The 24,804-nt window shown below is 43.5% G+C and overlaps 1 protein-coding gene across 1 annotated transcript in view; it reads right to left on the bottom strand.

Annotated features, from left to right (window-relative positions):
* The window catches only part of PHEX (phosphate regulating endopeptidase X-linked), a 147,019-nt gene that overhangs the window by 117,228 nt on the left and 4,987 nt on the right, over nt 1–24,804 (bottom strand). Inside the window, exon 3 of the mRNA XM_050936533.1 lies at nt 22,170–22,331. Coding sequence (XP_050792490.1) covers nt 22,170–22,331 — 162 coding nt within the window. The remainder of the gene's footprint in view (nt 1–22,169; nt 22,332–24,804) is intronic.

The raw sequence follows: 24,804 nt of genomic DNA on the forward strand, positions 1-24,804 counted from the left end.
TTGGGGTCATTTCCTTTTGTCCAGAGAGTTAAAGGCTGAAAGACTCTGGTTGTAAATGTCTTTATTTTTGGCTGCCTTGATGCTAAGAATCAGATCAAATCACTTTATGTAGCTCTTACTAGATCTTGCCCAAAGCACTGGGAGATAACTCTAACATAAAATAATATACAATTAGGAACAGTGCTCAACACTATGAATTCTAGATGCTCAGACATCAATGTGATGGGCACAGTACAAAATCTTATTAGATAGGCAGACAGAATCAGTAGCTGCAGCATCTTTCCCTTGGGAAAAGGTATTCTTACTAAATCCATTCAGAGAATGCTGTTTTAGGACACGATAGACTAAAAAGGAAAACTTTCTGAGGTCTACTACCCCTACAGTAAATAGCAATCATCTACTGTTAAAAGTAAGTATAATTCACTTCACAAACTAAGCTTTTTTTTTTTTTGCCTTTTTTTTTTTTTTGCTTTTAACTATTCTAAAGCTGCCTGAGAATAGCCTTGTGGTTACATTGGTACCTTTAATCTTACTTGCTATTTCTAGCTCTTGTTGATTTTCCAGCCTACAGTCTGACACAGCTTCTCTTTGGTTTTCAGACTCCTTGTTGTATTTACTGCAATGAGAAATCTCTTTTCCCCCCGCTCCAATTTGGACTGCATGAAAAAGAATCTGTTGTACAGCAAGGCCTGGGAAAAGATGGATCAGTTTGCATTTCATTTTTACTCAAAATAAAAATATAGATTCAAATGATCAAAGTCATGGTCCATCTATAGACTGTATACATTCTATGCTATTTTTGATTATTTAGCACATATAATAGCTCTCAGAAACAAATATCAACCAAGCATGTGATTAACTAGGTATATTTGATGCTCTAGAAAAACCAATATGAGAAGAACGTATTTTTCACACTTCTGAAAACCTTCCTGGTTACTTGGGGAGAGATTATTATCCCAAGAAAGACAATTACATTTTTGTTTTGTAGTCATCTCCTCCACCCCTGCCTTTACCAACATTTGCAGTAAGTAGAAATAGCAAATTTATATATTTGGAAAGAGAGATTTGATAATGAGTTGAAATATATTACAATACTTTTCACCTTTCACCAAGGAATGGAGAAGGAACCGCATGTGTGAGCATGCCAGTTGGAAGGCATTCAGATACCATAATGATAGGTGTAGTAGAAAAACCTAATAGATCCATGCTGTATCCTGGAAAGTAGTGACTCCAAAAAGAACTCTAGTATAATAATGGACCAGCAACTCAACATGACTCCCAATGCGATGCAGTGGCAAAAGAGAGCCGACGTGATTATTGGACATACAAAAAGGGAGCAGTGAGGGGGAATAGGGAGGCAATTTTAATACTGTATATAGTATTGATGAAGCTGATACTCAGGCGATCTGTGCCTGACAATAGTGCGAGGGGAGAGGAGGGGCAGCTGGCTTCAGCAGTGTTACTCAGCATAAGCCAAGCAGTAAATCTTGGGGGGCACATGACCCCACATCCCTGCCTCGCCCCCCACCCCCCCCCCCCACACATTGATACTTGAATTCTGCATCCAGTTCTGGTGTACACACTTTGAAAAGGAAATTGCAAAGTGGGAGAGGGTGCAGAAAATAGCCACAAACATGAGTTAAGGGTTGGAGAAAAAGGCTTTAGAACGAGATGCTTAAAGAGCTCAATAAGCTTTGGTTACCAAAAAGAAGACTGAGAGGTGACTTGATTACAGTGTGTCAGTGTACCTGCACTGGGAGAAAATGCTGGTTATGAAAGGGCTTTTTATTGAAGCAGAGAAAGGTATAACAAGAACCAATGGCTAGAAGCCAGACAAATTCAGATTAGAAATGAGGCAAAATATTTTCACAGTGAGGGTGATTAACCACTGGAACAAACTACCAAGGGAAGTGATAGATTTTCTAATTCTTAATGTCTTCAGATCAACACTGCATGCCTTTGTGGAAGATGCGCTTTAACTAAACACAAGTTATTGGGCTCAATGCAGGAAGTCAGACTAGATGATCTAATGGTCCTTTCTGGCCTTAAACTCTATAAATCTATGAGAAGGCTCTCAAAGCACTTTATAGACATTAAGCATGAAGGTGGTACAACTTTATTAACATTTATAGATGAGGAAAATGAGCCGGAGAAGACCAAATCCTGCTTATCTTACTCATGCGAGTAGTCATACTGATTTCAATGGTCCTCCTTTGTGAGAGTAAAGGCAAAGCAGAGTTTGACCCAGAGAGAGTAAGAGCTTGATCCTTGGAGGGACTGAATGCCTTTAACTCCCACTGAAGTCAGCAGGAGTGGAAATTGCCCAGCATGTCTCATATTCTGCTCAATATCTTGAAGAATCAGACCTTAAATGGCTTGCACTAAGTCCCACAGCAAGTCAGTGCCAGAGCTGGAAATGTCTACTCATATACGATGTATATTCCATACAAAAAATATGTATGTTAAAAGAACACTAAAGATGCACCCTGAACCCCTACAAGTTTACATGTGCAAGGTTAGCTCTGCCACAATGTGCATATGATTATGGGCTTTAATAGTATGATCACGTGCCATGATTTTCTCATACTGTCTACATTAGACATATAGAGAGCCAAAGTTGTTAATATTTGTGGAAGATTCTTCCAGTAGTGGGCTGGCCAGGGTAACAGACACCATGATAAAAAACAACAAATGAAAGCCAGAGCTTTTGTTATGGAAGTCATGTCTTGACAAACAAACAGCCTTAATTATAGTGGTGCAGATTTACACTAGCACATTCCAAGAAGTATTATTTCAGAATGGTTTGGGGTCAGCTGACATTCATTTAGAATATCTGATTTCTACTTCCATTTTTCAGGAAGTTCCCACAGAGCTTGGATATAAGAGAGAGAGGGCTGACATCTGGGAGTTTTATGAAAGAAGAAACACTAAGTATATAATGTTCTATCTCAAAATAAAAATACCAGCCACAAACATCTAAAATTAGGCACAACATTGTTCCTCTAACTTGACCAGTGGTCTCTTCTCCTAAATTCTATGTGCAGAAATTGAGTTCAGTAGACTGCATACCACAGCTCCCCTAATATAGAAATCTGAGTAAATCTAGGCAGTTCTGAATAAGATTTAACCAATATGTTTTGATCTTTTGCATATTAATTGGGAACAGGAGTAACCAGTCCTGTCATGCCTCAGAATGAGCTGTTCAGAGAAGACATTGCTTGTGGTATGTTATCATTTAAAAATTATTTTATGATGTTGATATTGTGAAACATTTTATTCAAACTACATCTCACTATGACATTCAAGTCTGGATAACTGAAATTACCCATTATTACCCTTCTAGTATATATTTTTTCTTCCTTAAACTCTTTTGCAATAAATATTCTGGTTAACCACTGGTCTACACGGAATCATTTCCACTGAAGTCAATGAGGTTGCACTTTCTTACATCACTGGTGGATTTGGCCATCTGACTTAACTTCACTGTGTTGATCTAGACATTGGTTGTATACCTACCAGCAAAGATATGGCCCCGATTCTGCAAACAGAACCACATGGACCTTTGTGCACCCTCCCCCCAATAGTTCTCTTTGCATGTTTAGGTCTTATACTTTATTCTTGTAGCCTGGGATTCAGTAAAGATTCTACCTCAGTCATGGTCCTCTTCCTGACCAGAAGTTAGTTCAGTAGAGACTATGGAATCCTATGTACCAATAAAACCCAACCTAGCTTCCACCGTATAGTATTTGATTACATTGTTTCATTCCACCATGTTTTAGAAAAGCCAGTCATGTTGAGACCGTCTCCCAATGTCAAACATTCTACCCTACCCATTTTTCCTGTTAAAAATTAGTATTTAGTAAAATATTACTTTCCTGGAATCTCAATGAGATGAGAACTACACTTAGTTTTTCTCCCCCAGCACAAGCCATCTTTATTCACCTGCTTGACTTTAGTTCAGATATCAAATTTGCTCAATCTACAACTCTCACTTGTACCACACTCCTTTTTAAAGGTAATCTGCAAAAGGTTGTCCTTTTAAATACAAGCTTGCTTCTAAAATTCCAAAAGAACAAGTAAATTCAAAATCCCTCATAACTCAGAACTAGTTCATGCAATGTAGTTGAACCTTATCAGCTCTATATTCAGCTCTATATTCAGATTAAGCATAAGAAATTTTCTTCTTAAAAAAAGGAATGTTTTGAGAAGGTGACAATGCCGGTATAGAATGGAGTGTGTCTTTCATTCTATGTTTGTGGTGGTTATAATATTGCTAATATTGGCAGCTGTGGTAGAGAAACAATTGGAGTGGTGGCCCTTACAAGTTGTTTAAAACAAATTTTGCAAGAGCTATTTTCAATTTTCTTTGTTGACGCATGAAGCTGATATTTTGATCTTTGTTAAAAGTTCAGGAAATGACCAAATAAGCAGAAAAAATGTGCAGAAATGTGATTTCATATGCAAAAATTATCTTTGTCAAAACAAAGTCACAATGTTGAGGTCTTTAATTTAAAAAAATAATCAAATCAAACTATGGCCTACTGTATTACCCAGATAGGTTATTTTCTAAAACTGGATGATTATTTTATGAATTCAAAATGAAAAATATAAAATTTGAATTTTAAAATTTTCACTCTTTTTCTGAATAGTTCACATAACTCTACAAGAATATCGTAACCTCTAATTCTTCAGGATCCAAGGAGCCAATGTTTGTCTCAAATTTGGTTAAAATACAAATAGACTGATAATTACATTTGTAAACAAAAGCTATACACGTTGTTTCCTCTTCAGCAATTTAACTTTCATCAAACCCTTAACACAGACTAACGCTATTATTGTCCCATTCTGTTCTCAATCTTCCACTATCTTTGCTTCTTTCTATACTTTCTCTAGCATGCGCTCTCAGCTTCTCCATTACAATCAAACCCATCAGGCCAACAGAATCATCTCCCTTCAGAGCTCTTAAACTATCATCTCAGGCAATCTCTAATATTAGCATTGTATTGTAGCTCAATGACACATTGTCAGGACCAGGACATGGGCAGCCTGACCTAGTGGTTGGAGTAGGGGTGGTCATACCTAGTGGTCAGAGCCAGAGTCCAAGCCGGGGTCAGAGTACAGGAGCCAAGAACTGGGGTTGGGTCTGGTGCAGCAGTCATTATTATTATTATTATTATAAATGCTGGAAGTGAAGCGGGGTTTGGGGTGGAGGCTGACAGTTCACGACTCCCCATGTAATAACCTCGTGACCCCCTGAGGGGTCCTGATCCCAGTTTGAGAACCCCTGGTCTAGATGATGAGATCAATAAAAGCACCTGGGTCTGCTAGGTTCTCAGTCAGGGCCAGATCATCCTTGATGGGTTCTCACAGACCACACCCAGAACTGTTGTAGTTGGGGTGCCTCATTCCAGGCCATCTCTGACATGAGCCAGCAGAAATGCACTGCATAGGAGGCAGCTGTACCTTGGCACTGTCAGAGCTTATGCCGGGCAGGTTCTGTGGTGCAGGTGCAACTGGGATCACCAAAGATGGTTGATATTACTTGCTGGAAGGTGGCCCAGTTAGACAATACCAGACTGTCAATCTCAAGTAAAGGCCAATGCTTCTCCAGTCAGGAAGCTGACTAGCAGGTCTACTCTGGCCGTCGGTGAAGCAGGAACTGGAGGCAGCACTGATTCATGAAACCTCAAAATCTTTGGCAATCCCTGTCAAAGCATTCCGGCAGAGGAATGATGGGTGCTGGCTCAGGTCCAAAGCACAGTGCTCTCAGAAAGAAGCTGGAGAACTTGGTCCCGCAACCTTGGTTTTCAGCAGCCAGCTGCATAGCCTGTGCCTGGCAGCACTTGGCTGTCTGCCTGATTGCGGGCTACCTGCTCATGAGATGCCAGTGTTCCTTGGGGTCTGAGGGGCTCTGCTGGATCCATGCCTGGAAGGTTATGCCCTGTCAAGGGGATAGTGATCCGAGCAAGCTGTCAGGACTGGGACATGGGTGGTCTGGCCTAGTCAGAACCCAAGTCCAACCCAAGGATCCAGAGATCAAGAGTTCAGGGATCAAGCAAGAGTCAGGTCCAGTGCAGCTGTCAGGAAGTCTCTCCATTGTTCAGACAACTTCCTGTGCCTCCTTCTGGCTTAAATTGTATGGTCCAGCCCATCAGTGTGGCCAGTTATTGTCCTTAGTCAGGATCCTCGTGGGCAGAGCCTCTTGCAGAAGTCAGAGTTCTGCTAGCCTCTCACTTCCAATAGTTCTGGGTGTTACCCAGTGGCAGCCAAAGTGTGAGAGCTGTGTGGGAACCCAGGTTTGAGACCCATGTGCACTCTCACTTATTTCTAGATTTACTCTGGGGCCAGAATGTAGTAAAACCTGCTGGGATGATCAAGGGAAAAAGAGCCAAGAAGCCATTCTCCTCATTGTGATTTTGTACACAGGTCAGGTACAACCTCAGCCCTTGTGCACCAACAATAGTGGAAGGAATCCCAGTAAAGCAGGCAGAGGATGGGGACATAATCCCATCCCACTCCATGCTAGCCAGTGGAGAGGAGCTGGCATCTGCTAACGAAGTGCAACCTACTAAATTATACTAAGCTGTTACTGCTGTGTATGCTCTCCCAGGGCTTCAAGAGGCATCACACGCAGAGGCTTAAAGCTACACTTTTGTCCTGTGTGCACTTTTAATTAGGAATAAGAAAATATTCCTTTCCTGCCAGGCCAAGTAGAAGCAATCCAGGGCACTGGACATAACCCATGTAGACCCTTTCATGTTATATCCTACCCCTTCTTGGGTGGCAGCAGGTTTTAGAGTTCTGATGAACATGGCTGCTTACAACTCTTGGAGCTACTGACTCAGGCTGTGTACAGACTCAGGCAGGCACCACTTCACTTTGGTTCACCTTTTGAAGCTTTTATTTGCATCCATGAGGGCTACAAATATAATTAACAACAAGAGAAGAAAAAAAGCTGAGATCTTGTTAGCTGACTCTAGGATTCTAGACACCAAGCACTGGCCAACACTGCCTATGCCTTAATCCCGGCCTGCTCTGTTTTAATCTGCTGCCTCCTCTTTATTTTAAAGTACATCTAATGATATAAACATCAACACCAATTAGACTGTCTCGGCAAACGTGTTTCATTTTTGCCATAGTAAATATCCACCTGCCTCCCTCGTGAGGGTAGTGTATCTCTTACCACAAATAGTCTAGTGACACTTGAAAATAATTGGCCCATCAGGATTCCTTTGGCATTCATGGTAATGCTCTTAAATCATTGTGAATTAATGTGGCATTAATGATGATGTAATTAATATGCATTTCCATAGAAATTCCATGATGATTTAGCAATTTAATCAGTCAACAGTGATACTGAATCTCAAGAAGAAATAAAATAAGTTGAACAAATCTTTCAAGATAAAATTTCAAAAACATTGCACCTATACAAACAAATCTGATTCAAAACAACATTTTAGTTTTGCTTTTTTCCTAAGAAGCCATTTTGCCATCCATTATCAATTTCAGCAACATGGAGGTTTACGTGAAAATGCCAGTTATACAGCTGTGCGAATATAATTGCTTCCTAATGCTGTTCAGTCGTGCCTGAAGGCCAAACTATGCAGCATGTTGCTCAAATGACAATGCTTTGAAAGTCTGTTGCTACAATTTCAATATTTTGTAAAGGCTTTTTGAGCTTGTGTGTGAAAAGATAAACACCTTACCTGAGTTCAAATAAAACTGAACAAACGCAACTATGCACAAACTAAAATAACATTAGTTGATAAACTGTTGGAGAGGGGTGGGTCTGTTTTCACCAACCTAATTTCAACATTATTTTCATAAATGCTTTGGAGGTATACTCTCGTGGCACCATGCTACAGGGGGTTATATACACGTTGTTGTAAGAGAGTAGAACCATTAATTTATAATAGTGGCATACGAGTAACAGGCAAAATTGTTACAATAGAGCTTCAGCGTAATGTTTAACAGTAACGTTAAGTTTTACTTCATATTATTAATAGTTTTACCATGCACTTTCAATAACTACTTTTCATCAGGGAATATGGAAAATTAGATGACACAGATTTTCATGGTTTTAAGGTAATAAATGTATCTTTTCTAGAATTAAAGGTATAAAGAAAACACTGATAGCTTTAGAATTTATCATCTTTGGCTACAAATCTAACAGTTTGATGCACACAACAGCTTCAATATATATGCTTGGTACAAAACTACTATAAATACTGCTTCAAAAATAGAATGAAAGGGTGATAGAAAGTCAACTCTCGGTACCGGCATAGTGAACTCTTACAAGACTCGTAAGCAAGAAGTTGGTGTTCTGCTCTCCCAACCAGAGAGGCTCTGTGGGAATCCTGTGGCTCAGCTGCTGTGGAGCCTTAAACCTCATTCAAGAACCAAAATGATCTCCTTTCTTCACCCATGGTTTCCCAAACATGCATTACAGATAAAGCTTTTCTTTCTAGCTGCCACAACAGCCTGCAAAACTTCCTGGCTGCTCCACTTCCTATTCAGGTATGTTACTTGAACAAAAAATAAGGTGTTAACCTGTACTGGGTTGGCAGACTCTCATATCTTATTTTACCTTTTTGGCAACATTTCACATTTTGATTAATGCTCGATTCTCAAATTTTATGCGAAGATATGAATACCTAGTACTTATTGTACCATTATTAGTGGAATTGGAGTCAGAAGGCCCATGTTCCCTGGAGGAACTGTTATTGACCAGACTCCAGCAAAAAAGGAAACGTGGGGAGTTAAACTGGAAGTAATTCAGCCACATGGGGAAAGCAGTGTAAAAGGTTAGTGTCACTCTTTGTAAATGAAACACTTATATAAAATATTTTATAGTCCAATAATTTGTACTCATTAGCTAATTAAATGCTCACAATAGGTCTACAATGCAGGTATTATACATGTTTTACAAATGGGGAAAACTGAAGCACAGCATGTACTAAGATTAAAAGAAAATATTGAGTCAGAATTCAGGAATTCTTGAATTCAAGTTCTGTGTTTGGATTACTGGAGCACACTTCTCAATTCCGTTTCATCATTTGGCATCACTCTTAGGGAATGAGCAGACTGGCTCAGAGAGGGTACACTACGGGATTATTCCGATTTTACATAAACCGGTTTTGTAAAACAGATTGTATAAAGTCGAGTGCATGCGGCCACACAAAGCACATTAATTCAGAGGCGTGCGTCCATGGTTGGAGGCTAGCGTCGATTTCCAGAGCGTTGCACTGTGGGTAGCTATCCCGTAGCTATCCCATAGTTCCCGCAGTCTCCCCTGCCCATTGGAATTCTGGGTTGAGATCCCAATGCATGATGGTGCAAAAACAGTGTCACGGGTGGTTCTGGATAAATGTTGTCATTCATTCCTTCCTCCGTGAAAGCAACGGCAGACAATCATTTCGCGCCCTTTTTCCCTGGATTGCTCTGGCAGATGCCATAGCATGGCAACCATGGAGCCTGTTTTGCTTTTGTCACTGTCACCGTATGTGTACTGGAAGCCGCTGACAGAGGCGGTACTGCAGTGCTACACAGCAGCATACATTTGCCTTTGCAAGGTAGCAGAGACTGTTACCAGTTGTTCTGTACCATCTGCTGTGCCATTGTAAATTGGCGATGAGATGATGGTTATCAGTCATTCTGTACCATCTGCTGCTGTCATGGGTGCTCCTGGCTGGCCTTAGCTGAGGTCGGACAGGGGAGCAAAGGCAAAAATGGGAATGACTCCCCGAGTCAATCCCTCCTTTATGATTTATCTAAAAATAGAGTCAGTCCTGCCTAGAATATGGGGCAAGTGTACTAAAGAACCAGTGTATCAGAGAACCAGAGAGCACAGCCGCTCCATGTCAGATCCCACAGAAACGATGAGCTGCATGTCATTCACGGACAGTGCCCCTGCAACAATCCCACCTGTTGATTCCCTTCTCCCCCAACCTTTCTGGGCTACCGTGGCAGTGTCCCCCCATTTGTGTGATGAAGTAATAAAGAATGCAGGAATAAGAAACACTGACTTTTTAGTGAGATAAAATGAGGGGGAGGCAGCCTCCAGCTGCTATGATAGTCCAGGTCCAGGCAGTACAGAATCTTTTCTTTACACATGAAAGGGAGGAGGGGCTGATGGAACTCAGCCCCCAGTTGCTATGATGAGGACGGTTACCAGCCGTTCTGTACCATCTACCGAGAATCATTCCTATTTTTACCCAGGCGCCTCTGGCCAACCTCACCTGAGGCCAGCCAGGAACATTCACGTGCTGATGATGACTATGGATAGCAGTCATATTGTACCGTCTGCCACTAGGGATGGGAGGGAGAGGATGCTGCTATTCATTGCTGCAGCACCGCATCTACCAGCAGCATGCAGTAGACATAGGGTGACATAGAAAAAAGTCAAGAAACAATTTTTTTCCCTTTTCTTTCATGGGGGAAGGAGGGGTAAATTGACGACATATACCCGGAAACACCCCGGATAATGTGTTTGACCCTACAGGCATTGGGCACTCAGCCAAGAATGCAAATGCTTTTCGGAGACTGCGGTGACTGTGGGATAGCTAGAGTCTTCGGTACCCTCTCCCTCCCTCTATGAGCGTGCATTTGATTCTTTGGCTTTCCATTAAGCTTGTCACACAGCACTGTGCTGTGGCCTCTGTCTATCATAGCCTGGAGATTTTTTCAAATGTTTTCTCATTTTGTCTTCCGTAATGGAGCTGTGATAGAACAGATTTGTCTCCCCACACAGCGATCCAGTATTTCCCGTACGGCCCATGCTGGAGTGCTTTTTGGATTTGGGACTGCATCGCCACTCATGCTGATCAGAGCTCCACGCTGGGCAAACAGGAAATGAAATTCAAAAGTTTGCGGGGCTTTTCCTGTTTACCTGGCCAGTGCATCCGAGTTCGGATTGCTGTCCAGAGCAGTCACAATAGTGCACTGTGGGATACCGCCAGGAGGCCAATACCTGCGATTTGCAGCCACACTAACCCTAATCCAATATGGTAATACCGATTTCAGCGCTACTCCTCTCATCGGGGAGGAGTACAGAAACCGATTTAAAGAGCCCTTTATATCGATATAAAGGGCCTCGCTGTGTGGACGGGTGCAGCGTTAAATCAGTTTAACACTGCTAAAATCTGTTTAAACGCGTAGTGTAGACCAGGCCAGAGTGAGAAAAGGTCTGAACTCTTACTAAAGACTGGGACTTGGGAACTATCTGTCAATAAAGTAAAAATCTCAATTAAAAACACTGAAAGCTTCACCAAGTACTTTCTGAAAAACCTTGTTTTTCATATTATGCTGTTAGATTACAAACTTCCACCCATCCACCCTTAATAGTATTGGAAAGAATTCCCAAAAAACTCAATCACTGATGTACAGAATGAAGAGGAAGAAGCTGGTGATATCACTTCTGAATGTGATCCTGAATATGAGGCAAGAAGTAGGAATAACGATAGCAATGAATGCCACACTAATGATAACATGCAAACAAAATAGACTATACTGAATGCCACACACCCAAGAGATTCTTCATTGTTCTAAATAACATAGTCCTACACATATGAAGTGTAGTTGTAGCTGTGTTAGTCCCAGGATATTAGAGAGACAAGGTGGGTGACCAACTTCCGTTGGAGAGAGAGAAAAGCCACACAGAGCTCAAAAGCTTGTCTCTCTCACCAACAGAAGTTGCTCTACTAAAAGATGTTACCTCACTCATGCAGCCCCACATGACATTGTCATAAGCAAACCAGAGAAATGTGATCTAGTAATTGTAAGGTGGATACACAACTGTTATAAGATCATACTCAAAGAATAGTTATCAATGATTTGCTGATAAACTGGGAGCATGTATCTAGTGGGGTCCCACAAGGGTCTGTCCTGGGTCTGGCAACATTTATTTTAATTTATTTAATAACATGGACAACACAGTTGATGATAGGTTTATAAGATTTGTGGTGACACCAACCTGGGAGGGGTTGCTAGCAGGGGTAGAATTCAAAATGACATTGACAAATAGGAGAACTTATCTGAAATCAACAAGATGAAGCCCAATAAAGACAAGTGCAAAGTACTTGGGAAGAAAAAAATGAAATGCACAAATACAAAATGGCTAGGCAGTGGTTCAGCTGAAAAGGAGGAGTTAATAGTGAATCACAAATTGAAAATGAGTGAACAGTGTGACTGTAAAATGTGATAGTAAAAAAGGCCAATACAATTCTTGGATGTATTAACAGGAGCGTTGTAAGACAGACATGAGAGGTATCCGTCCCACTCTAGTCAGTTCTGGTGAAACCTAAGCTGAAGTACTGTGTCTTTGGTGCCACACTTAGAAAGATGAGGAGGAAGAAGCTGGTGATATCACTTCTGAATGTGATCCTGAATATGAGACAAGAAGTAGGAATAACGATAGCAATGAATGCCACACTAATGATAACATGCAAACAAAATAGACTATACTGAATGCCACACACCCAAGAGATTCTTCATTGTTATAAATAACAGTCAGAGAGCCCAGATGAGAGCAACAAAAATGATAAAATGTTTAGAAAACCTGACTTATGAGGAAAAGCTGGGCATGTTTAGTCTTGAGAAAAGAAGCCTGAGGGGAAGCCTGATTACAGTCTTCAAATATGTTGAGGACTATTAGAAAAGGGATGGTGATCAATTTTCCTCCATGTCCACTGAAGGCAGGACAAGAAATAATCAGCTTAATCTGAAACAAGGGAGATTTAGGTTAGCTATTAGGAAAAACTTTCTAACTGTAAGGGCAGTTAAGTACTAAAATAGGCTTCCAAGGGAGGCCGCAGATCCCTGTCATTGGAGGCTTTTCAAAACAGGTTTAACACACACCTGTCAAGGATGATTTAAATAATCTTGGTCCTGCTTCAGTGCTGGGGGCTGGAGGATCTCTTGAGGTCCCCTCCCCTCCAGCCCTATCTTTCGTGACAAAGTCAGACCTGACAGCTATAAGAGAGTGTTGGAAGGCAGGTATATCAGTCCGAGAATGACAAAGGCCCTTTTCCATATGAACTGAGAAAAGGTTACCTAAGATTAATTAGAGACACCTGAGTCCAATTAAGAGCCTTTAAAAAAAAAAACTGTGGTGAAAGAGAGAGGATGGATGAGAAAAGCTGCAGCAGGATTAGAGACAGGTAGGGTTGCCAGATATCTGGTTTTCGACCTGAACACCCGGTCAAAATGAGACCCTGGCAGCTCCAGTCAGTACCACTGACCAGGCCATTAATAGTCCAGTTGGCGGGGCTGGCAGGCTCCTACCCGGCTCCGTGCAGCTCCCCAGAAGTGGCGACATGTCCCTTGGCTCCTATGCAGAGGAATGGCCAGGGGGACTCTGCATGCAGCCCCCATCCTGTGCATTGGTGCCACAGCTCCCATTGGCCACAAAAGTGGACAATGGAAGCTGGGGGGACACGCCTGTGGGTGGATGCAGTGCACAGAGTCACCTGGCCATGCCTCTGCCTAGGAGCTGGCAGGACATGCTGGCAACTTCCCAGAAGCCACCTGAGGTAAGCACCGCCTGGAGCCTGCACCCCAAACCCCATCCCATACCCCAACCCCCTGCCAGAGCTCTGAGCCCCCTCCTGTACCCAAACTCCCTCCTGGAGCCTGCATCTCAAACCCCCTCCCATGTCCCAATCCCCTGCCACAGCTCAGAACTCCCTCCCACACTCCAAACACCTCAGACCCAGCCCGGATACCCCTCCTGCACCCCAAACTTCTCATCGCCCGACCCATCCCAGAGTCTGCACCCCTAGTCAAAGCCTTCACACAACACACCCTGCATCCCAACACCTGCCCCAGCCCAGATCCCCCTCCCACACCCTGAACCCCTCATTTCTGGCCCTAGGAGCCCCCACCCCCAGCCAGAGCCCTCAGCCCCTCCCGCATCCCAGCCCCCGCCCCAGCCCAGTGAAAATGTGTGAGAGTGAGTGAGGTTGAAGAAGAGCAAGCAACAGAGGGAGGGGGGATAGAGTGAGCAGGGACAGGACGGGGCAAGGATGTTCGGTTTTGTGAGATTAGAAAGTTGGCAACCCTAGAGACAGCAGGGAGAAAAGGCTTCTCCTAGGTCACAGGTTGGGCAAACTTTTTGGCCCGAGGGCCACATCGGGGTTGCACAACCGTATGGAAGGCCGGGTAGGAAAGGCTGTGCCTCCGCAAACAGCCTGGTCTCTGCCCCCTATCTGCGCCTTCCCATTTCCCACTCTGATTGCCCCCTCAGAACTCCCTCGCTCCTGATCCCCTGACCACCCCTTCCCGGGACCCCCACCACCTGTCCAACCCCCTGCTCCCTGTCCCCTGACTGTCCCAACCCTATCCACAAACCTGCAACTTGACAGCCCTGCCGGGACTCCCACCCCCTATCCAACCACCCTCTGCTCCTCACTCCCTGACTACCCCCTCCCAGGACTCCCCACCCCTAACTGCCCCCCGGATCTCACCCCGTTATCCAGCCCCCAGCTTCCTGTCCCAACTGCCCTCCTGACCCCATCCAACCCCCCTACTCCCAACCCTCCCTGTTCCCCATCCCCTGACCACCACCCCCAGAACCTCCACCCCATCCAACCACTCCCTCCTCCCTGACTGCCCCCCAGGACTCCACACTCCATTACCCAACCCCCCTGCTCCCTGTCCCCTTACCAGCAGCAGGAGCTCGCAGCTGCGACACCCAGCCAGAGCCAGCTGCGTTCCCCATGCTGCCCAGTGGGAGCGGTGGGCCAGAGCATGGCCCAAGTGGCAGTATGCCTGAGGGGGAGGGGTGACACGGGGGGATGGGCTGGGGACTAGGCTCCCCGGCCAGGAGCTCAGGGGCCAGGCAGGATGGTCCAGCAGGCCACAGTTTGCCCACGTCTGTCCTAGGTGGAGCTGTTTGCTTCCCTTTAGGGGAACCACTGAGTTTACTTCTATTTGGGGAAGGGATGGCAACCTGAAGCCAGCATAATGAGTCAATGATCCAGTGAGGGGCAAGGAAATGTATTTCTTTTGTATTGTAGGTTTTTTGTTTTTATTAAGAGAACTACTCGGGCCTACCAGGAGGCGGAGGTGAAAGTAAGCCGATCCGGTCTGGTACGGCATACCGGCAAGAGCCAGTACACCGTGCCGGACCACATCGACTTACACGGTGGGGACTGAAAGGGCTCAGAGCTCCCCGTGGTTGCAGGCAGCCCAGAGCCCTTTAAATCCCGGCTGCGGTTCTGGTGGCAGGGCTGGGGCCAGGATTTAAAGGGCTCAGAGCTCCCCACGGCTGCAGGCAGCCCAGAGCCCTTTAAATCCTGGCCACAGCTCTGGTGGCCGGGCCAGGGCCAGGATTTAGAGGGCTCTGGGCTTCCCTCAATGGTAGGATCTCTGGGCCCTTTAAATCCATGTCCCAGCCCTGAAAAGCTTGGGGTTCCCCCTGGCGGCCAGAGCAGCGGGCCCTTTAATTTGCCCGAGGCCCAGGGGGCTCCCAGCCACCTCTGCAGCTGGGAGCCCATGGTTGATTTAAAGGCTCTGAGTCTTCCAGCCACAGCCGGTTCCCCAGGGCCTTTAAATCTTGAGAGGCCACGCCTCTTCTGGATGAGGCAACGCCCCCCTCAGGACTCCAGCAGTACCAGTAAGTCCCGTAAGCTACTTTCACCCCTGCCAGGAGGCCCACTGTAAATAGGCCAAAGTTAAGAATTACAAACCTCCAGCATAGGACTGATTTACTCCAGCCCTTCTGGCCAAAGTGAGAAATGCTGAGGCTGACATGGCTAAAGAGGTGCCTTGCCACACTTTCTGTGAAATATTGTGTAAAAATTTAGATTCTATATAATTAAGAGGGCTGTGGTATATTGCAGTCACATGGAGACTTGTTTAGTAAGGTAAGACGGAGACCCTGAGGTGTTAACACAAATAATTATTTTTATTCATAAACGTTCAACATCTGGGAATGGAATTTGTATGTCAGGCCATGAATGCTCACGAAAGCGGGGGTTGGGGTGCGGAAGGGGCTAAGGGCTCCAGCTGGGGGTGCAGGCTCTGGGGTGGGGCTAAAAAAAAAGTGCGGGAGGTGGCTTCAGGTGGGTACAGGGGGTTCAGGGTACAGAATCTGGGAGGGAGTTGAGGTGTGGGCTCTGACTATGGGTGCAGGCTCTGGGATGGGGCTATGGATGAGGGGTTGGGGGTGCAGGAGGGTGCTCCGGGGTGGGGGGAACCAAAGGGTTTAGAGGGTGGGAGGGGAATCAGGGAGGGGCAGGAGGTTGGGGAATAGGGAGAGGCTCAGGGATGCAGGTTCGGGGGGGGGCACTTATCTCAAGCAATTCCCAGAAGCCGTGGAATGTCTCCCCTCCAGCTCCTGTACAGAGGCGCAGCCAGGCGTCTCTGTGCATTGCCCCATCTGCAGGCACCATCCCTGCAGCATCCCTGGCTGTGGTTCCTGGCCAATGGGAGCTGTGGGAGTGGTGGTTGGGGTGTGAGCAGCGTGCAGAGCCTCCTGGCTGCTCCTATGTGTAGGAGCCAGAGGGGAACATGCCGCTGCTACTCGGAGCTGTGCCGAGTGATGCAAGCCCCCAACCCCACTCCACAGATGGAGTGGGGCAAGCCCCAGAGCCTGCTGCCCAGCAGGAGCTCAAGGGCTGGATTAAAATGTTTGGAGGGCCGGATGCAGCCCCTGGACCGTAGTTTGCCCACCCCTGCTATAGACTCTAGGGTAGTCACTCTCCTGTGGAGCAGTTGTTGGATGAGGTTAAAGTGTATAGCTGAGTGTCAATTGTATATCAACACCACTGCCCAAATTCTACCCATCCAAATGGTCCCCCATGTGTCAGTCAAAGGGGAGGGATGATCGAATGGAACCCAGATAGAATGGAAACCAGCATAGTAGATCCCTTAGACCAGAAGAGCAATTACTTAATGTTACCTTGTGGCATCTGTCAGAAAGAAAGGAAACCATGAGCAAAACTCTCCTAAATCTCCTAAATCTCAGCATTCACAGGGTATTTTTATAGTCATGTAAATGAAAAAGCTGTTCTTTACAGGTAATTCTTGCAAATGATCTTGTGAAAGACTGACTACACTGCAAAGTTGTTTTCTTTGTTTTCTGTCTCCTGTTCTTTGAATTACAATATTTAAAATCCCCCCAAAAGGCTTCTGTTTCTCTCCATCAGCCCTGGTGGGAATGCCTCATTTTATTTAAAAGGATTTTCATCTGAACATAGCAACGTTAAAAAGCTTAGATCAACAAATTAGACTGAAATAGGTGGCAGGATCAATATGGGATAAAATCTGCAGAATGGTTTCCACAGTTATAAATTAAATGTGAAGGCCTGAAAGACACCTTCACATACTATTCATATAATTCTAAATAGTCTCCTATGCAATGCTGTGATTTAGGAATGTTTGCACAATTTTGTAATTTATTGCTTCCTGCCTGGCCACACAAACAGCTGCACATTGTTGTTCTGCAGACTTCAGATGGGGGAAAAGAAATAGTATGGTGCTGATCAGATTGCACTGCAGGTGATAAGTCCTGATTTACTCACCCCAGGATTCCAATTTTGCATAATTTGCAAAGTATCAACCATATTTAAATACTAAGATTATACAGTGCTCTGAAACTCTAAACAAAGGTCAACGATCAACATGGAAATTCAGCTGGAACTGAAATAGCTTAGCAGGAAATGTCATGGTAAGTGAAACCCATTTACTAACTCAGAGAGAGTGCAAACTCCACTTTATTTCACCTCGAACGGCAGCAGTGTGTAAGATCTTCTCTTTAAACAACATTGGCCCCACCTAAAATGTTTCTTCCATTTCGAAAGATTCTACTGCTATGAGAACTATTCGTTATACTTAAAGAGTGGGAACACTACTGGAACCGACAATCTCCACAAAACTGATGGAAATTTTTGAAGTGCCCCTAATATAACTGCAAATCAAATGTGGTCTTAAATTAGACATCATATAGCCCATGCAGTGTAGTTGTAGCCGTGTTGGTCCCAAGATATTAGAAAGACAAGGTGGGTAAGGTAATATCTTTTATTTGACCAACTTCTTTTGGTGAGAGACAAAAACTTCAGAGCTCTGTGTTGCTTGAAAGCTTGTCTCTCTCACCAACAAAAGTTAGTCAAAGAAAAGATATTACCTCATGAACCTTGTCTCATCATACAGTCCAGTCAGCAATGGTTAAATACTAGAGGATACACAAAAGACAAACCAAAACTCCATATAATTCCAAAAATATCAACCAGAAAGTTTCATGTTAGATTTGTGGCACCTGAATCTAGGTCAAAACTAAAATTACATAGCCCTATTTTTCAATTCATGACCTTTCTGAATTTTGGCTAGTTGAGGGCTAGTTTACGGTATGCTGCCATACAGTGGGTGAAATCTTGGCTCTGTCGAAGTCAATAGAAGTCTTGTAATGGTCTTTAATAGGTTTAGGATTTCATCCATTACATATGGTTAAAATGCTGTGGATGGGGTTCACATGGGGTTTTGGTCTGTTTGTTTAAAAAAAACCAAAACACTTAGTCCTGTGAGCATGCAAAAAATATTTAATGGGGAAAACAACATTATTTATTTTAGTTTGAATTTGTTATAACTGAGTAGTGCAAAACATTAAAAGCATCAACTATTTCATATTCCTGTGGACTGTGAACCCAAAACCTGCACCAAAATATAAAAATATGTTGGTATTAGGTTTGCAAACAAAAAAAAAAAAAGCTTTCTTGTCCCTTCTCTGCATGTAACCAGCGATATGTGGAGAAGAGGGCAAACTGTGTACATACCAATTGATATGGACACAGAGGCAAAATGAGGCCAGAAATATGCATGGATATAAGCAGAAGGCCGCAACTTTTCTTAAAGTTTAATACAAGAAAGGGGTGCTATCTGCCCATCATCCATGCTCTCCTATAACCAGACATTTAATTGGTTCCAGTGCCTTCTGGAATGGAGCCAAAAGAGCCACATGGCTCCTGCGCTCAGCGAAGTCCTGAGATCTGGGGAATGCTAATCAATCAGTACCCCTCTACCCCAGCTGGCCAATGGGTGCCAGAGACTCCTTTGTCCTTTACCTCATTCTAGGCTCTTAGTTCTTTTCAGCATACTGAAAGAACTAACTGTGGTCTCATCTCTGGCTTCTCATATGTCACACTCTTGATCCTGTACTCTTCATTGAACCCTACTCCTTTGCCTACTGCTTATTGGCCGTCCAATTCTATTCCTGTCTGTGAAGGTTTGGGAATCTCTCTCTGTTTCCAGGGAATCCAGGGATTCCAGGGAATCTCTCTCTGTCCATGAATCCAAAACCAAGACATAGTGTTTTGATTATGTCCTTGAAAAACTAGAATCCAATTACTGTGGCTTTCCAAAACCAACGCCTAAGCCTCCCTCCAATTATTTCTTTTCTTCTTAAAATGCAGAAGTGTTCAGAGATCAGTAAATAGAGCAGAAAATATTTCATTTTAAGTAAGAACATTCCATAAAAAATTGCCTTCCATCTATATCATATCAAAGAATATAAATACTAAAATCATGCCTTTCTGCGCGAACTATGAGAGAGGCAAGGTGGATGAGGTAATATCAAGTTGGCTCAATAAAAGATGTTACATCATGCATCTTGTCTCTCTAATATCCTGGAACTGACACAACTACAACACAACTACAAAGTTAGGTTTTTCAAGTCCATATTTAGGCCCATAAATAAGGGGCCTGATTTCCAAAGATGCTGAGCACTCATCAGCTCCCACTGAAAGGGGCAGAAGCAGCCAAAGCAGGGACTGCTGCACTGGTGGGAGGTTGTAAAATGGAGTTGAACAGGGGGACTGGGAACTATACAGCAGAGAACACCACACACAATATAGAGGCACTAGGACCTAGGCAATGTTTGCCCTCCACCCTACTATGTCATCCTGGGGGGAAACTGCAGAGAGAAACGTTAGAGTCTCCCACTGGTTAGAGCAGAAACAGGGACCTTCTGCACACTTAGAGCATTTCCTACACTTTTGACTGGACTTTCATTACCCCAGTGGTTCTCAACCTGTGGCCTGCTTGTGGCCCAATCAGCACAGAGCTATGGACCATGTGACATCCTCAGGGCCATAGAGGTAGTATCGGATGTGGCCCACAATGGTAAATAGGTTGAGAACCACTGCTCTACCCTGTGCTGATTGTCTGTTTGCTCCAACCCTTCCCCTCCCTGCCAAGTCTCTTCACCTCAGCTTCACTCCACACCTGCCCCTCTTATCCTCTTCTCCCCTCGTTCCTCTTCCCTTTTATTTCCATGTTGCTGATCCCTGCTTCACTAAACCCACCTCCCAAAAATGTTTCAATATGAGGTTTAGCATGGTTTCCTTCACTCATGTTTTGGGAGTACTAGCTCTTCTAATAGATAACAAGGGCTGGGCAAGTAATTTATTTTTCAGTTTGGCCAGCAAACCAAAACTTCATCCGCAGGTTCTGCCAGTTGTGGCTCCCACTGGCTGCGGGTCGACATGAAGCTACCTAATATGTCATGTTGGCAGCAGTAAGATTAGAAAAGCAAAATTTAAACCAGTTTCCAGCAACAGTTTTACTGGTTCAGAGGCATCCTCAAGAAAGAGCTAACACAGCAATCATTAAATCATGTTCTATAGTATTTGTAACTGAGCACAGCTATAAAAACAGTTAATGGTATCTAGAAAGAACATGCACTGTATGCTGACCTTACTGAAGAGAGTTAGTTGGAGAAGGCCCATAAGATGCACCAAAAAATCCCTGAGGACAATAAATCCAATAAATCTATTTAGTGCAACACAAAAGTGTTGATCACTCTCCACTCTGCTGCACTCAGAGCAGGTTGTTGTTATTTCAACAACACGTTTTCACTGTACTATGTTAAGACACTTAAAGGATAATATTAAACCTTGCACAACAGTCTCCCTTCCATTACATGACTCACAGTTTTAGTAAAGATTTTTATAATCTGACACTTTTTCCTACCTAACAATCAACATCATCCTTCTTCCTTGTAGAACTTCTTGCTGAGGTGGCATTGCTATGGAGTCCAGCATAAAGTCAGGTCATGTTCAGATAAAAATATCTACCTCCCTACACATAACCACTTCAGGCTATTTTTTTCTCCAGACGCACATTCTCAAACAGTTTTCTGTTTTTCTGATGACAGTTCAGGTATTTTAATGGGAGCCACACACCTCTATGGTTTATTTACCAGCTGGCTAAGGAATTAAATGAAGCAGAGTACTAAGATCTGATCTGCCATTCCACATCAACACATTAAGTAAACATGCTCAGAACATTGCAAAACAGTTCTTCAAACAGTCTGCAGTCCCAGCTACGCCACCGCCTCAGGTAAAATGAGCTTTGACTTAAAATATCAGTGATCAAATAAACACAGAAAGCAGAAAAAAGATCATGAATAACACTGAGTGAAGGTAACTGCACAGTATTGCTCTAAAAGAACATGTTGGCGAGGAAAACACAATGCTATATGACAATCACCATGTAACAGAGAATTCGCATTTGTAGCATGTGGACAGCTATCTGTTCACTTTCTGTGACAATCAGGATAGTGCATTTCACTAAGTCTTTGTCTATACTGAGGAAATTTAAAAATTGTATGGAGTTCTAACGCTGCTTCAAATTGTTAAAACCAGAGATATCCCCAGTGTAGAGAAAGCTTGAACAGACAGATTCATTTTTACTACCATTTCAGTAAGAAGTGCTTTTCAAAAACGGTGACAAAAATGGATCCCAAAGATCCTATTAATTTTAGTTCCCTTTCAACTGAACTGGTGAGAAAAGGTCTTGAAAATTTCCCCACTGTAAACATGGCCTAAGAAGTGTCTGATAAAATCCTGCTGTCTTTCCCTTCGATATAATTCTCTGTTGTACACACAATGGGTTACTGAATTCATGTTTCTTTGGGTTGCCAGCAAAAACAAACATTCTTCTCCCTCCCACCCCATACACAGTGTGTTTTTCTCATGTTGTATTCTGTTAACGTACTCTTATCAAAAGCATCAGAAAAATGCAATGAAAAGAGAATGTGATGTTGTTCTGTTGGATGTTATTCAACATAAATCTAAATGAAGGAAGAGCACGGAGTCAATATTCATTCTATATAAAGCCAGCTAACAAGCTGCAGTGAAAAGAGCTGTTATTGCTTTCAGAAAGAATATATTTACCTTTCAACTTGAGGTCCACATTGTTCCTCAGCCAAGGATAAACTCCATAGTTTGACAAGTCTTCAGGAATCGGATTATTAGATGTCCAGCCATCACAGGCAAACCGAAAAAAATTCTCACAGGGATCCACAGATTGGTTTATTTTACTTAAGATGGAGGCAGCTATAAAGTATCACATGGATTTATGGATTATTTTTAGCAAAACAGAAAATTATGCCAGATTATATTCCCAAAATGATAGTCAACATACGTCAGTTATCCAAGCAAGGCTTTTCACCCTCATCTGAAGGATAAAGATCATTCCCTGGCTTGCTGTGGTCTTGCTGTTTCCAGAATCTAACTTTGCACATACATAAACTAAATAACAGCCAAAATATTTGTGCATTCATTGTAATAACTAATATGGACAAACCTTCCATTGATTGTTATGAGATGATCACTGCAGCCAGAGCTATAAAAAATGAATTTCTAGAACCTGAATAGAAAGGGACTCTCCATCTTGCAAGGACAGAGTGAAGTCTATCTAGGCATTTAATATCAGAGCATGTCAAACAGGCTGTAATTAGCACACTCCAAAATAATACATTCTTTACCTGCAGCAGCATAGCACTAAAGGAAAATATGTAAACTTCTTCACTACCTTTGAAGAGAAGAAAGAAAATACCTCCTGTTTAATCTTTATGACTGAATGCCCACTGATTATTATTAGAGATCAGATTCTTCTGATAAAGACATCAAGTCTAATAGTAAGTGGCTTTGAGAAAGTTTTTGTGAGCCATATAGCCAAACAATCCCTCTCCTGGTTATCAGTAAAAATCAAATTCCATAATAAATGATTATGGCATAAATATGCATGTGATAGCTAGCTAGATTATCGGATTTAGATGGCGTGCATAGAACAGGATACTGAGCAGAGCCGGTGCAAAGATGTTTCATGCCCTAGGCGAAACTTCCACCTTGCGCCCTCCCCCCGAAGGCGCCCGCCTTGCGGCAGCTCTCCCCCCTCCACTCTGAGGCACCCCTCCCTCCACCCCAGCTCACCCCTCCTCTGTGCACGAGCACCCCTAGCATGCTGTGGCCGCTTCACTTCTTCCGCCTCCCAGGCTTGCAGCGCCTAAGCTGATTGGCGCCGCAAGCCTGGGAGGTAGGAGAAGTGAAGCGGCCACGGCATGCTCGGGGAGGAGGTGGGGCAGGGGTGAGCTGGAGCAGATAGTTCCCCTGTGTGCTGCCCGTGCCTTACTTGCTGCAGGCAACTCTCTCCGACTAAATGCTGGCGGCGACCGGGGAAGCTGAAGATGCAGCCGCCGCGGTCACTGCTGAAGAAAATGGCGCCCCCCTCAATGCCAGTGCCCTAGGCAACTGCCTAGGTCGCCTAAATGGTTGCACCGGCCCTGATACTGAGCAGTTTTCTTTTCCCCACTTCACTATCAATCAGAATAGATTTGAAATTTAAAAAACATTGCTTCTCTCGGGCACAGCAGAAGCCACTTGCATTTGGATATAACTTGAAAGATTCAAAGGTTCAGCTCAGTTTGGCTAAACATCCATATATTTTGAAGTTTATCCAAATAATTTTGCTCTGAAAGTTAGACCGGAAGCCTGATAAGATTCACAGGCTTTTTGTGGTAATATTTCCAGTACCTGCTAGTTTTACTTAGGTTGGAATTGCCATTACAATAACTTTGGCAGTGTGGAATTTTTAAATGTTCATTGGATAACTACAAAGGGAGATAGTTCGGGATTGGTTTGGTTGGAGTTTTGATGAAGGTTGATTTGGTTCTTATTAAATCAGAACTGTCCCTATTTGCACCCTAAACATTACACAGTTTTTTCCTTCATAGTGTCCAGCAAGCACACACAGGTTTGTAAAGAAATCAATAAAGCATACTCTAGGTTAGCCCAAAGATAGTCTTTGTCCTTTATAACACATGCAACTACCTCCTTTTACCTTCCCATACATTCTGCACTCCACTTGTGATGTCTATAATATTTTGAGACAAACTTGAACTAAAACTGAAACTCTGAACTCCCTTGAAAGTGAAGAGCCTAATCCATATCTGTACTGTATGGCTTGGGCCCATACACCTCGACCCCAATATAACGCTGTCCTCGGGAGCCAAAAAATCTTACCACGTTATAGGTAAAACTGCATTATATCGAACTTGCTTTGATTCGCCGGAATGCGCAGCCCCGCCCACCCCGGAGCACTGCTTTACCACGTTATATCTGAATTCGTGTTCTATCAGGTGGTGTTATATCGGGGAAGAGGTGTATCGTGCTTACTGGATGCTTTGCCCTTGGGCAATTATTGTACAGCTTTTGAATAGTTGTAAGACAAGCTGTGACCTAGACCTCAAGAATACACTGAAGGGATTCACCACTCATTGCTTTTTGAAGTAAGACTGTTGAGTCAAGTAGCTCTCCAGTTCTGACTCTGGACTCTGTGCAGTGTGCAAATTGTGCAGAATGACAATTTTTGTTGATCCAGCAAAAAAAATTAAGGTCAGTCATACATTAGCACAACTAATAAACAGGAAAAATGGTTCAGATAAAATACAGGCTCCTATTTCTCCAAAATCTCAAAATAAACCCCATATTTTTTAAGGTTCTTAAATATTTAGTCAATTTATTCCAC

The sequence above is a fragment of the Gopherus flavomarginatus genome, chromosome 1 (genome assembly GCF_025201925.1).
Source record: "Gopherus flavomarginatus isolate rGopFla2 chromosome 1, rGopFla2.mat.asm, whole genome shotgun sequence".
NCBI lineage: Eukaryota > Metazoa > Chordata > Testudines > Testudinidae > Gopherus > Gopherus flavomarginatus.